Here is a 14,771-nt window from a genome sequence, read left to right on the forward strand (position 1 = left end):
CTATTTTTAAACCATCGAACAGCACTTCAGAAAGGCTTGTCTTGGGTTCCAAAAGGATGCAGTTAATCACTAAAAAACATGTTCAGTACAATGACTACTATTACAGACATATTCACAATTTTGAGCCAAACGATGCAGTTTCCACATTCTTCAGCTGCTCGTATAAGTCTATATAGAGAGGAGGGCAGAGGGTAAGGGAGATTTAAAAAAAAGCAAAGCTGCCCTGATTCCTACCATTTTGCTTCTGGAGCTGGATACCCTTTGAAAATCACAGGAATTTTAGCTGGTTCACTCAGTCTTGTCTCCACCAAAGTTGGCATTCTACCCAAAGTGATAAAAGGTTTTTCTGTCGAGAAAGAAAACAATGATTTTAGACAATGGGGTTGTTGTCTCCTTTTCCAGAAATGTTGGTTTCTTCTTGATCAGAGATTGTAAACAGAGGCAAGAGGCAGCGTCTATTAAGAAGAGAAGCATATTCTGCTGTTGCAGCTGGAAGCAAGGCTTCCATGCCCAGCTCCCTGCTTCTCCCTGCTGCAGCTGAAGGAACTCTGGGATTTGTCCTGAAGAATGCTATGAGGGCTGATCTTCTGTAGATATGCCTCTGTCTAAATTTTAAAATAGGTAGGCAATGTGTGGCCCTCCAGATGTTTTGGGCTACAACTCTCACCATCTTTCAAAAATGGTTATGCTAGCTAGGGAGACACCTGGCTCTGCTTTAGAAAGGAACATTCGATATTCTACAGGTTGTGCAAAGATTTGGAGCAGACTTTTACTGGTCTGCTGATGACCCTCCCATTTATTTCTCCTTTAATCTCAGTCAGCTGCAGGAGTGGACGTCCTGAAAGGATGTCTAGATTCAATGGCAGACAGGACGGGGGGGGGGGGGATAAACAAGTTTTTTCCAACCCACATAGCTGTGTTGCCAGTGGATCTGCTTCAGCACATACATCAGCTGTGGCCATGCTCTAGAGGGTACTCTGGCCACTGCAATGCAACTGCTGCTCAATATTTTAAATAACAAATCCACATCCTCACACAGGGGAAATGCACTGTTGTGTTTAATTGACTTTTTTAAAGATCGAGGTATCCCTCGAGCTTCAGCTTGAAGGAAGATTTGATTTTTTCGTAGTGGTTTATGTCAACCAGTGCTTCGTTTCTACCCAGGTCTCCTTTCCTAAGAAAGGCCTTACCACGAACAATGACGTTAATGCTGTTTTTCTTCATCATACGGCTGCTGGAGGCTGTGCAGCTGTAATGGCCTGCATCGCTTAAGGTCACGTGCTCTATGATGAGAGTGCTTACAAACTTCTTCACTTCATCACCCAACAGGGTCTTTCCATCCCTTATGGTAACATGCCTTTTCTGTAACAGAGTTGAGAGCGATTCATTTCACCACCATCCCTTCAGCTTCCCCTCACCCACATACAAGAAATTGAGCAGGTTGACTTGGTGGATCAGGTGATGTGGAGGATGGGGCACCTGTACCTTTAGATTTAGAAATGCAAATAGCTTCATGCCTTCGCACCTGTAGCGAACAAACATTGGCCCCAGAGCACCAGGCAAAAGAAGCTCTTGTCAAAGAAGTCAGAGCCTGGTGATGCAATGCAATGGTCTAGATTTGAATGCAGGTCAAGAGGGCTAGTAAGAGTTCTTGTGGACTAGTAACTTTTGCAGGCTTATTTGCAAGCCTGTTTAACAGGAACATGGGAGGCAGAGACATCAGCAATGCTGCAGGGTTTTGAAATGCTCACATGACATACGCCTTTCGAGAATCCTCATCAGCACAGCTTTTAAAAATACAAGAGCCCTGTCCTCCTTTACTTTTATGAAATATGCAGTTGGCCACCATTTGCAGGACAAGAGGAAGTCCTATCTTTATTGGTACCCTTCTAGAGGAGGCAGATATGCATCAGTCAACACTAGGTTGGTGTGTGGCTTCTGACTCTCTTAATTGGCCCTGAGATGAGCAAAAGTCACACATCACTCATTAGGATTAAATTTTAGGATGCCAGCTCCAATTTTCTAGTTCTTCTTAATGCATTCCTAGAAGTTGAAAGAAAATGGTTCACACAGAAAGGGCCCTTTGGGGCTTTGATTCAACAGATTCATCTTCAAAAGGAAGCTACCTTGTTTGCAGGGGCTCTGTTTGCTGGGTAGTCCCATTCAAAGACTATCCCCACATTCAGCTCAGTCCTTGCAGTACAGTTTATAGATAACTTCTCTCCCACTGCCAGTTCCACTTGATGAGGAGGATGCATAGTAAGGTCATGAATTTTATATCCTATGGAGAAGAACAGCACAGTTGTACTTTGAATGAAAATCACTTAGAATGAAGCAGATTCTCCTGCCTGAAGGCCTCTATAACATGATGGACAATAACTCCCAACATCCCAAACTGGCACGGATCATGTGAAGGGGTAAGCAGCTGTCCTATTTTTCCCCCAGCTAATTCTCTGGTTTTTAAGATGTCAGCAGGCATTCCCAATATACCTACATGCCTGTCTTTGAATTACTAAGGGCTAGAAACATGATTTATTTATTTGAAAAATTAAAACCAAGCTTCTTTAAAATGCTGAATTTCATACTCAGTAACAAATTCCATTCTTTTGCAGAACATTAATGGGAGACGCAAGAGTCCCAAATCATATAGAGAAAGAGGAATGACTTCCAATGCATATAATTCACCTGAAGTTGAAATTAGCATATCCTAATTCTATCACAAAACCTTTTCTTTGGGATCCAGAAATTGAAAGATAGCAGAAATCCCCACTGAGACTCAAAGTCAGCTCTCAGTGTGCCTGCAGCTGGAATTGCTTTGCTCTTATGCTTTAACTAAGTGTAACAGCATCGAACATGTGTGTTAGAACCTGAGTCAGCCACAATGGCTGACCGATCTGCAGCTGTTTGTGGCAAATGATATTCCAGGAGTTCTTGGTGCCTGCTTTGGCCCCTTCAGCTTTTCGCATCCACCTACATTTCTTCTGGCCAGTTTTACTTCCTGTTTTGAAGCCTAGCCATAAGGGAAACAACTGAAGGATAAAGAGGCAGGGAATGGGTTCAACATCCTTTCGACATCTGTCCAAAAGATACAGTTCATGCTGCCATTGCATCAGTTAAGATACTGCTTGGCAGAATAGATGGAAGGCAATGCAACAGCATGAAGCTGCATTGGCCAAAGTGGACTTTAAGGTTGCAATTCTGTGCACATTTAGCTGGGAACAGGCCCCAGTGGATGCAAGGGGATGTACTTCTGAGTAGGTATGATCGCATCAATTAAACCATGGACTTTGCAAGCTGAATCCATCAAGGTGCCCACAGAGATGAGTTCAGACAGTGAATGAAAAAAAGTGCCCTCTACTTGGATTTTTGTCATGATAGTTTAGCCTTCCCCAACCTAGCACCCTCCAGATGTATCATGCTGGCTGGGAATGATGGGAGTTATAGTCTGACTCATCTGGAGTGCATCAGGTTAGGGGTAAAATATTGTGGTAAAATATATGGCATGAATGGGGTTAGTGTAAAGGTAATACACAATACCATTTGGAAATGACACTGATGGAACTATGAACAAGGCAAAATAATACAGCACGTAGCTAAATGTAAAATGACATAGACTGGAAGACAGGTGAAAAAGCAAACCATGAATTTTCCTTTATAAAGGTAGAAGCTTTTTGTTTTCATGTTTGCTTCTGACTATCAGTTGGGTTTCTTTTTACATCTTTCCCTTTTTGACAGCCATATTGTTTCTCAAATAATTTACAATACCAATGGAGACAAGTGAAACACTCCCAAAAGCCATTGCAACCAAAGTAGCTTCATGCCATTGCACTGTGCCTTCACCTACCACACTAACAAAATCCTAACACAATCACAATTTCCCCAGCTAGTCATAGACGACTTACCTACAACCACCACAATGTACATCACAGATTGATAGTTTTCACCATCTATCTTAGCTTTGCAGAAGACCATGCCCACGTCACTGATCAAGATGGTGGGTATAGTGAAACCTTTTTGACTATCCCATGTAATGGATTTACCATCAGGAACAAATATTTTGTCTGGATACTTCTGTATGAAAATCAGAGCAACCATCAGTTAAAATCCAATGTCTTCTAAAAGAATCTAAGAGATTACAGTGTGCATGGGTCCCTGATGGCCTAAGACCCAGAAGAAAATGGAGAATTCAAAAGCATGATGGGACTGAGTATTTTGCACAGCAAAAATGAAAGGCCAGGAGTGGTTGGAGAAACGAGCATAACAAGAAAAGAAAAGCCTGCCCTGTACCATCCAGAGAGAGAATGGAATGTGATGCAAACCAGCACATTCTGCGTCAGCTCTGCTCAGAGGAGTTCACTGTTCGACCCAGTTGGACTAAGCTAATAGCATCAACTTTAAGGTATAAAATGCCTGGGCTTTCCAGCTCCCGTGTGTGCCAGAACAGCGCTGAAACTGGTCACCCCAGTCCTCGCCACAACTGATCACCGCTGGAGAGGGTCTATTGGCTGTGAGTATGAGTGTTGCATGAATACGACTGTGAATGAGGCCTCTTGATATTGTTGCTGATGACTCTAAACTTGTATTCGTATACTTCTGTATTCTTTATATCATAGAATAAATGTTACATGCATAGTGTTTAAACCCAGATCTAGCGTTCAGTCTCTCTTTGATCAGGGCTCTCCTTGGAAACCTGATAGTCTCCTCCTTACTGAATCAAGGATCGCTTTATTTCGGTCACAATCTGGTCACCCCACCTCATCTTCATTTCCCTCTCCCACAGGTGCCCTCCCACAGTTCCTTACTGTCAGTACCTCCTTCGCCAAAATGTAAAAATCAGTCATGTCAACTAACCGCTGGGAAGAGCTGAAATAAGTTACAAAAAGCAGCACTGCTGCATGTCACAGGACTTACCGCGTAGAGTGACACATTTAGGTTTGATGTAGACCCAAGGCATGGTATCACCACTGTTTTGTTCCTCGTAATATATATAACACCAATCTGATCACTAACAGATGTCACAAACGGAGACCTGTAGTCTGGAAGGTCTGTAAAGTCTAGAGGAATAGAGATAAATATGAATAGTTTGCAAGAGCCTCTTATTTCTAAACAAGAATTGCTAAGATGGAAAGGAAATGAGTGATTCCACAGGTGATTCTGATCACTGGAACTCAGGGTAGGTTGAAAACGAATGGCGCCCACCATGCTGGTGAACAAAGAGGTGAGTGGGCTGGGATGTTGCAAGAGGAGAGGAGAGGTGAAGGGAGGAGAAGGAAACAATTGGAATGTATGTGCCAATGCTGGTTGGCTAATGTGCATCAAAACAAAATGTTAGTGGAATGCATGGAGGGCCATGGGGAAATTGAAGACCTCAAGAAGGCGCTGGACTGTGATTCCCACCAGCCCCAGCCAGAGTGGCCAGTGGTCAGGAATGGTGGCAGTTGAGGCATAAAAATATCTAGAGCAGCCTTCCCCAACCTGGTGGTCTTTCCAGCATTTGGACTGGAATTCCCTGAATTTCCATCTAGCAGGGCCATTGACTAGGAATTCTTAGTGTTGCACTCCAAATGTGTCTGGAAGACACAAGGCTGGGGAAAAATGACCTAGAGAACCAAAGGTTCCCAATTTCTGTTTAAAGCATGCCACAGAGCTGTTTTTCCTCACAGTGTCTCTCACACCCGCACCATTGTTTCTTTTCTTTCATAACAATTTTGTCTTTTCTATTACACCAGTATTTATATCATTCTGGTATACGTGAAGAACTGCCACTGATGTTTACTCGGAAGCAAATCCTGTTTTCTTCAACAGAACAAAAAGGGCACATAGGATTGCAGCTTTCATCTTAGATTCCCTGCTCCGTTAAATAGGGAAGGCATATTACCCCAGTCAACACCTACCTTGCACATAAACATAAATACTTGACATTGTACTGTTGTCTTGGTAAAAGCACTTGTAGGCCCCTGTGTCGTTGCCTATGACCTTTGTAAGCGTCAGCATCTTACAGTAGGCGTTGTCTGTACAGTCAGTCACAGCTATACGGTTTTCAGAACTTGTCTGGTTGTTTGGCCAAAGCCATTCCAAAGCTCTTTCACCACTGGGGGGAAATTGAGAGAGATCAGGATAGAGAAGAGACACTATTCCTGCCCTGCTAACGGAGGGTTTGCAAGGCTCATCATTTGATATGCTACTGTACTCAGCAGTTACTTGTGTGTCTGCATGAACCATTGAAAGCAACACCAGCTAAAGTTATGTGAAACACAATGATATTTAGTAGAGTCTGCTATTGATCTAGAGATGCAAATACACCTATGAGTTACCCCTAAATGTATTGATCTTTATTCCTGAACCTTAATTTTATAATGGCTTGTTTTCAACAGTAGTTACACTCTGTTCAGATACCAGGCAAAACCATGCCAGTACACAGTTCAGAGCTTACAACAAGGCTTCCAAACATAGTGTGGAAGGCCATGGTTTAGAACTGTGTCTGCTTTCATTTTACATTTGTTAAGTTCTCCTGTTTTTATGGTGCTGCAGTCTCTGGAGGAGGAACAATGGCTGAACCTATGGCTTGTCAATTCAGCATCTCACCAAACCATAGTTTGAAAACATCATGGTTAACAACTGCACTTCATACAGTCTGATTCTAATTTACTAGCCTGTTAGCATGGCGATTTATCTATATGGACATTACATCAAGCTACTTGAGCTTATTTAACCACAGTTTGAGAATCCGATTCCTAAGTTGAAACAACAGCCATCCACTGTAAATTGGAAGTATTGGATCGGACCTACAGTTAATCATGTTTAGAGTAGGCCCACAGAAATCTATAGGATTTCAGTTAGTCATGACTAAATTAAGTCTCATTGATTTCAGTAGACACATTTTAAGTATGACTAAGCCTGTACCCAACTCGAAATTACAAGAAGTATTCAGGTGTATTGTGTGCTGCAACAGATTTCATTAACAAGTGGAAAGCACAATTAGAACCCCTACTCCATGCTGGCTATGCTGAGCCTGCCCCTTTCCCTTGTACACAGCAAACCTCCCGGTATAAGCGGTGGGGACTACAAGCAGTGTTTCCAAATGAAAAGAGAACACAGGGGAGATGCACATGGGGAGTGAGGCTGCTCATGTTGAACTAGCACACCATGCAGGGTGAATGTGGAAGTCATAAATTTGTCCAACATCAGCAGCTTGCCTAGTCTCCCAGTTGGCAAGTGGTTTTAAGGGTGAGTCATTCTGAGCGGGAGAGGGTGGAGGAAACAGAAAAGAGTGGCAAAACAAGCAGGGACAGGGTAATGGATTGTCCATCTCCCTTTGCTTCCATTCATTGGAGGCTTCAACCTTCCCCTCTCAGCTATTATTATTATTATTATTATTATTATTATTATTATTATTATTATTTAATTTATTTCATTTCTATAACCACTCCATAGCTGAAGCGCTCTGGGCTGTTCACAACAGAATGCAGCCAACAGATCACAGTTGAGTGTACCACTGGCCGTAAGAAGCAATTTGTGGCCTGGCTCTCTTGAATTACCCATTCCGCAGATAGCATCGCCACTCTCTGCTTGTGGCACATTACCGTCTAGACTACAGAAGTTCATCTATGGGCCCAGTAAACAGTTCTGCAGTGCGGCAGAGAGGAATTTTGTCTTCTCTCTTCACACTCCTCAGTTTTTAAAACATGGAAGGTAGATACAAGGGAAGCCACAGGGTTTATACCACAGTGCATATACTGTCTTTGGAGTATAGGTAAACATTTATGGCAGGTGGCATGCAAATACTCTAAATAAATAAATACACGGATAAGTAAAATAAAAATTTGACTTATCCCTGCAGGGCCCATACAACATCTTTCTTCCCATTCTCCTTCGGGATGCAGCACTTTGAATACCTGAGCCAGGCCACAGTTGGAACACTTTATTACCCTTGGATTTTCAAGAGTTCTTTGTTTACATTCTTCGTTTTATGTAACAGTCTATTATGCACCCAAGCCAAGGAAGACAAAGTGTAAAGGAAAGAAAATAAGTTGGGGGTGGGGGGGACACTATATACAAAATGACAATCTTATTGATGCTCCATCTTTACCTGCAACTTATTTGTAGTGTATCGTTCGCAGTTACAGTAATAATTGATTTTTGGATACTAAGGGATGGTGGATCCAGTGAAACCGGTGAGTCTGCAACATATCAAAGATCAAAAATTAAATATGCCAAAGGGCACATGATCAATACAAATGCAATTCTATCAAGTCATGGACATGCCACTAGTATATTTAAGCAAACGAAAGCATTTGGGCTGTGCTCCAGCTTCGTGCATCTAAAGGGTTAAATTATGAAGGACAAAACATGGCCTTTCACACATCATACAGAAATTCATACGCTCTGTCATAACAGGAAGAATGGGCAGATGGTCAGAAGCCAGCAACTCAACTCTTCAATTCATAAAGCTAGGGTGGAGTTCCTGTTTTGGTGAATAGCTAACTTCAAGGTCTAGCTCAAGATATGGGACACTGCAATGAAGTGAACTTGGCTTTACATGATGATCTCACTCACCCAGAGAAACCAAAGTCTTTTCTTATAACACACTTTTGAAACATTAATCACAGTTTCCCTCATTAACTCCTTTGCTTGAAAGTATTCTTAGTACCATGTCAATCTAATTTTTAGGTCACAGATCTGAGTGTTACCATTCTTGGAATGGAAGATGTGGAAGGAAAGCACTTGAAAGGAAGACTCCCATGCGAAATAGCTGCATTCGAACTTACCAAGAATTTTGATTAACACATATCCCTATTCACTGGCACCTGCATTTGATGACGTGGATTCTAGCCCACAAAAATGTATACCAGTGTACCTCAGCCTGGTGTCCTCTGGATCTGTTGGACTACAACTCCCATCGTCTCCCATCATCAGCTTGGACTATGCTAGGATGGCCATGTATTTAGCTATAAGATAAAGATGAGAAAGCAGAGGCCCTGGAGCTGCCATCATCAGCTGGCACCAGACCTGCCCTTCCGGAAAAGGCTACCTCGACCATTTATCCAAAATTGTAAGCATTATGTTAATTGGTATTAAACATGGTTATTACATCAGCTTTGGGAGGCACTGTTAAAATTATTTTGTAGGTGAAAGGAATTGAGTAGATAAAAATAGTGACGTGATCTTGGGCACCCTTTGTCAACTGAACGGGATTGTTGTTATTTTTCTTCAGCTTGAACTAGCTTAGCTGTCCAAAGATTTGATAGATATTTGCTGAATAAATGCAACAATGAGATGGATTTAACATGCTGTTTTTCTTTCATGGACCATTAGCTGCAGAATAATTCCACTGAAAGCATCGTGTAGGAATGCAAAATAATATCTTCCAATATTTTTTCTATGGAATCTCTGATGATCTTGTTTAATGAAGGAAACTGTTGCATAAGAACTGGAGCTGGATTATTAAAAGCCACCACTATCACCAGTATTTTATTACTTTGAAATATACTGGGCGGGATCTGGACAAGTCATGTTTAGAGTATAACCCTTTGAAATCCATGGGAATTAAATTAGTCATTACTAATTTAAGTGTCATGGATTGCACTGGGTCTGCCTCTAAATAATCTGACACTTAATCAGTCGTTTATTGTCTTCACATCCATCATAATGAAACAGAATAAAAATGTATTCAAAATGCAAATAACTAAAATCACTACATGGTTGCCTTTAAAATCATGTAATCCATAAAGATCCATACACATTTGTCTCAGTCTTTCTTTTGTTGGCGTACTGACTCTCTGTTAATGATTTCTGCATGTTTGCAAGTAGAATTGCAATTTTCAATTAAACTAAAATATTCTGTTAAGATAGAAGGTAGGAAGCAAGCTGATATTATAATTTAATGTTTGCTCCTTATAAGTGAACTACTAAGTAGTGCCAACACCACAAATGCAAAGTTTCAAAAACTTACACTTCAATCATACAAGAGTGATATTCCCTCAACATGAATCACAAGTTGCTGAGAACATATGCTGAAATGTTACATGAGCAAGAACTGCTTTCTTCGATAGCTTTATAGGACTGGAAAAGTAACTTCTGTGCTAATGGTGAAACTTAATCAGGTATTACCAAAGGGGTCAACCTTAGAACAGCCAACAGAAACAAGTCCTGCTTGATGTTTATGTCCATCAAACTGACTGTAAATCCTGCTTTGGCAGCCACAATGACCTTATTCACATAGTGCTCACCTTGTTGTTGAATGCTGGGTTGTTGCGATGTGTGAACATGGCTGCATTAATAAGCTCTGGTTTGGTAACCATGAACAACCCTGAAACAGAACCCACGACTTGTGGTTGAGTTGTTAATCTAGGTTGTTTAAACCATGGGTTGTCATTTTGTATGAACCCAGAACCATGGATTGTTTCACCAGGCTACAAAGCTAGTGGGCCAAAGTGGTTAAAAAAACATAGCCACTCTACATGCCAGCAGTACAACACTGCAAAGGCACTTGAGATACAAGGAGAGAGTAGGTAAAATGGAAGACTGAGAAAATAAACAAGTCATGCTGTGTTTGAGCAGGCAAACCCTGGGTAGGGTAATAAACCATGGACTCAATAAACCATAGGTTAACACTGCATGCAAACTCAAAAGTCAAAAGATATGCTGGAGAATATCTATAGCAGTCATGTGCATGTCTATTCAAAGAAAGTCCCATTAAGTCCAATCAGACTTAATAACTGAGTACATAGTAGGGCTATAGCACCACAGCCTGAATCAAATTAAGGATATTAATAACCATTAATTCATGATGGTCTGTTCCATGCTGAGATAGTCTTGCCTCTTACTTAGATTTTACTTCCGAAATGACACTAATCAATTCATTGTGATTTCTGGCACTACATTTATCTTTTTAATTACTTAGTTGTAGATAAATTTATCCCTAAAAGTCAGTGATGAATATCCAGCAAAACCAGTGATAACCCAATTTACCAGGGAGTAAGTCCTATTGAAACCATTGGGATTTCCTTGTGAAATTGCTTTGAACATCACATGTGTACAATCCTGCACATATCTACGTAACTCATGAAGATGAATTATGAAGCAACTCCAAGTGAATTCAGTAGGGCTTGCTTCCAGGTAAGTCAGTACAAGAGTGCAGCTCTCAGCTAAATCCTGTGCACATTTATCTTGCAGTAAGTCTTACTGAACTGAGACCCAGTATGGTATACTGGTTAAGAGTGTGGGATTGAGATTTGGGTGATCAGGGTTCCAGTTCCCACCCAGACATGGAAACAACGGGATGACTTTGGGCCAGCTTCAGCACAACCTATTTTACAGGGCTGCTGTTGTGGGAATATGAGCAACAGGAAGAGAATGATGTCAATCACTCTGAGTCCATTGTAAGAAAAAAGAGGGATGTAACTCAACTAAATACACAAATAAATATGAATTATGTTGCTGCTTGTCAGTGATTTCAGTGGGGCTTAGGGATGGACAATCTTGCTGGATGTATCCTACATGAACGCATCCTTCTGGCTGTCACCTTGAGAACAATCCTGCTGAATTTACTGATGTGGATCACATCACCTCAAGAGAAAAAAGGGACAGGTAGGGATATGTATACCTGCAGCGCGGGGAGAGATGTCCCTACATAATTCAAGTACTTGGCTTGGGGAATAAAGGAAACCAGATAATTAATTATCCATGGAAAAATCAAACAGTAGACAGAAAAGGAATGAAGATGCCAACATTCTCATTCCGCCCCCCCCCCACCAAAAATATCAACATTATCAAGAAATCTAGTTCTTCTAAATAGAAAAAGGCTTTGGACCCAGAAGGAGATTTGGATCTACTGGTAGATCTTTGGCTCATTTCTAGTACAATGAGAATGTCTATTTCCCAACTCTCGAATTGATTTTTGTGAAGCAAGACTCTTGAAGGCCTGACCTGTATGCACCCATGGTCTGCATGACACCTTTTGCAAATGGGAGGCACAGATTCTTCACCCGTGGCACACCAATGAGAAGCCAAGGCTTTCATACACAAGTGTTTGCTGAACTTTATTACAAGTTGGGCAACACTTAAAACCGCACTGATATGATTATTATCCTCCAGTTATCCATCTTGAGTCAGAGAGCACAACAAAAGCTCTAACAATTACCTCTTTAGGACCTTGGCAGACATTTACATACAATGCCTATCACCTCTCCTCGTAAGCACCAACATTATTAAATTACCATCCTGCCAACTTAAGCCACCAATAGCCATAATAGATGGCTTAGTTGCTTATTTCCTTTGTTGCTATACAAATCTCATTGTGGTCTTAAAGCTTAGCTGAATCTTCCAAGAACCTCTGCTGCAAGCAATGTGAAAAGTTGCTAGGCTGGCATTTAGTCTGCAATGTTTAGTTGGATTGTCTTTGTTTTCTTTTTAAATCCACATCAATGTCAACCTGCATCACGTTTATGATTCAGCATATGGAAATAACCTGGAGCTCATGAGAGGTGCTGGACTACAACCACTGCCATACAGCCAGTCAGCTGGGGAAGATGGGAGTTGTAGTGTGGTCACATCTAGTGGGAAGTTGGCTGGGAAAGCTTGTGACTGATGAGAGTTTCCACTAGTTCATCAAATATGTTTTCTACACTGGAAACATTGAGTGGGAGGGAGACACCTACAAAATAACCATCCTATTTATACTGACAAGAAAAATGATGATTATGTTGGTCTTGTACAGAATTAGCTTCTGTTAATTTGCTTCCCCACACCCCAATAATTGATGGCAGCTTCCTATGGTATTTTGTGGAATGTATACATATAATTTAAAAATGATGTGGTATTTTATTTTAATAAATGTATTGGTATTATTTCATTTCGTTCCACTCCTTGCAAAAATTCATTAAGTTTGTCTCTTTCAGCCGCACCTGAGCTGGTTTGCTGGGTGTGTGGCAAAACTCTTCTTTGCTTTTGTAACTAAAAAGTGCAAGGGAACCGCGTTTTCCCCCTTCTTTTCCTAGTTTCGCCCTCACATCCTGGGCTAGATAGCAAATGCTCCCCGCTAGGCTGGAACACAGGGCGCCTACGGAGAAAACGTCCAAACTAGCTCCGGGTGAGCATTGTCTCTCTCTTTCTCTCTTTGCTCGGTGCGTAACTTGATCATCGGGACCACACTTCAAAGAGGTGAGAGAAGTTTTGCCACATATATTCACAGGCAACTTGGCCGCCTGTATTGGGCTTCCTATAGATGTCAAGTCTCCGCGGGGCAGGATCGGAAGGGAGGTTGGTTCCCAAATAACCGTCTGTCGGCCAGAGGAGCCTACGTCGAACCACGCTACAATGACTACTACTGAACTCAATCATCATTTCCTTTACTCCTCGGCCAGTGCCCGGGGCGCTGCGCAGGGCTCGGAACACGGTGCCTTGTTCTTCCCACGCTTCTACTGCGAAATGGGCGCCCAGTCCCCACCGCACAAGCTGGGGGGGGGGGGTCTGTTTCAACCCCTTCCGATCCGTGCATCCAGCGAAGAGCCCAAACTGGAAGGAAGGAACTCACAGCCCGGCTGCGGTTCCCACCAGCCTCATGCGTCCACACCCCACCTTTCCTGCGCCCCTCACCTGAATCGACCAGCCGGGGCTCCGAAGCAACCCAGAGCAAGAGGATCAGCCCCAGATCCGCGGCGCGCCCCATCTCTCCTCGGCGCAACCACCAAACAGCCGCGCCGTCACGAAGGACCTCCAGGTGCAGCTGCCCTGCGAAGGCGATCTCTCGACTACAGCCCTGACATCAGCCGCGGAGCAAAATGACAGCAACGCGAAACCCTCCGCTCCTTGCCTGATAGATCCAACCGCTTCGGTACGCGCAGCGGAACCAGCGCAGCGCCGAGCGCTTCGGGCTGGGAAGCCGCTGAGGATCGCGCTCCAGCCGCCGCTCGCGCACCCAAAGCCTCCCCTGCTGGGCGGGGATTGCAACCTCCTGCAGACCAATCCGCGGCCTCAGCGCTACTTGCCCGGGGCGGAGGAGGAGCTCGAGATGCCCGCCCTGCCCCAAGCCCCGCCTCCGCGCGCGCTCTGGCGCTGCCGCCCCCCAACCTGGTGCCCTCGAGAAACCCTGGCTCGCAAGCTGCTGGAGGATGTGTAGTCAGCACGTCTGGAAGGCATCAGAAAAGGGAAGCCTGCTGGCCCCACACATCACCTTCGTTTTAGGATAGGGGGTGGCTGCGAAGGGTGGCTCTACTGAGAGATTTTCTGTAGATCCGTGGGGGTCCTGAACTCCCACAGTAGGATGCTGAAAGAAAAACGGGGGGGGGGGGGGGATTTTGTTTGGGTTTTGTATAAGGCGTACGACACATACCTAGGCTGAGTAGGTGCTCCAAGGACCCCGGCCCCCGGTCCTTATTTCAGTTGTGTGCCCAGCATCTCAAGCCACCCTTTAAGCACCTTCTAGAAGGCTGCATCAAATAGATTTCACAGGCGTGAAGTCTGCCGGTCCCAGAAAGACCAGCCCTAGCACTGGGCAGAATCAGAGAGCAGCAACCAGTGCTGCGGACCTGAGGAAGCACCGACCAGTGGCTGGAGGAAAGAGCTGTGCACGCTACCTGGTCTTTCTTGCACCTCCTGCTTTCCTTAGGTGCATTGGAGGCCATGGTCCCTTCAGCCGATGTTCAGCAGCAAGAGTGACCAGGTGCCGTTTTATCCTGTGCCTCAGGCAGCAAAATGTCTTGGCCATCTCAGCTCCCTGTTTTAGGACGGTTTAGAATCTGTCCCCAAATATGCTTCCACACAAAGAACTC

At 43.4% G+C, this 14,771-nt stretch overlaps 1 protein-coding gene across 1 annotated transcript in view; it reads right to left on the bottom strand.

The window, feature by feature from the left end:
- KDR (kinase insert domain receptor) overlaps positions 1-13,890 on the bottom strand; it is a 46,230-nt gene extending 32,340 nt beyond the window's left edge. Inside the window, exons 1-8 of the mRNA XM_044418171.1 lie at positions 13,597-13,890; positions 8,090-8,180; positions 5,895-6,091; positions 4,912-5,054; positions 3,903-4,071; positions 2,127-2,281; positions 1,191-1,362; positions 235-346 (exon numbers count right to left, since the gene is read on the bottom strand). Of these exons, the coding sequence (XP_044274106.1) occupies positions 235-346; positions 1,191-1,362; positions 2,127-2,281; positions 3,903-4,071; positions 4,912-5,054; positions 5,895-6,091; positions 8,090-8,180; positions 13,597-13,669 (1,112 nt within the window). The 5' untranslated portion in view covers positions 13,670-13,890. The remainder of the gene's footprint in view (positions 1-234; positions 347-1,190; positions 1,363-2,126; positions 2,282-3,902; positions 4,072-4,911; positions 5,055-5,894; positions 6,092-8,089; positions 8,181-13,596) is intronic.
- Between the last annotated feature and the right edge of the window lie 881 nt (positions 13,891-14,771).

The sequence above is a fragment of the Varanus komodoensis genome, unplaced genomic scaffold, assembly GCF_004798865.1.
Source record: "Varanus komodoensis strain SLA01 unplaced genomic scaffold, ASM479886v1 scaffold9, whole genome shotgun sequence".
NCBI classification, from domain to species: Eukaryota; Metazoa; Chordata; class Lepidosauria; order Squamata; family Varanidae; genus Varanus; species Varanus komodoensis.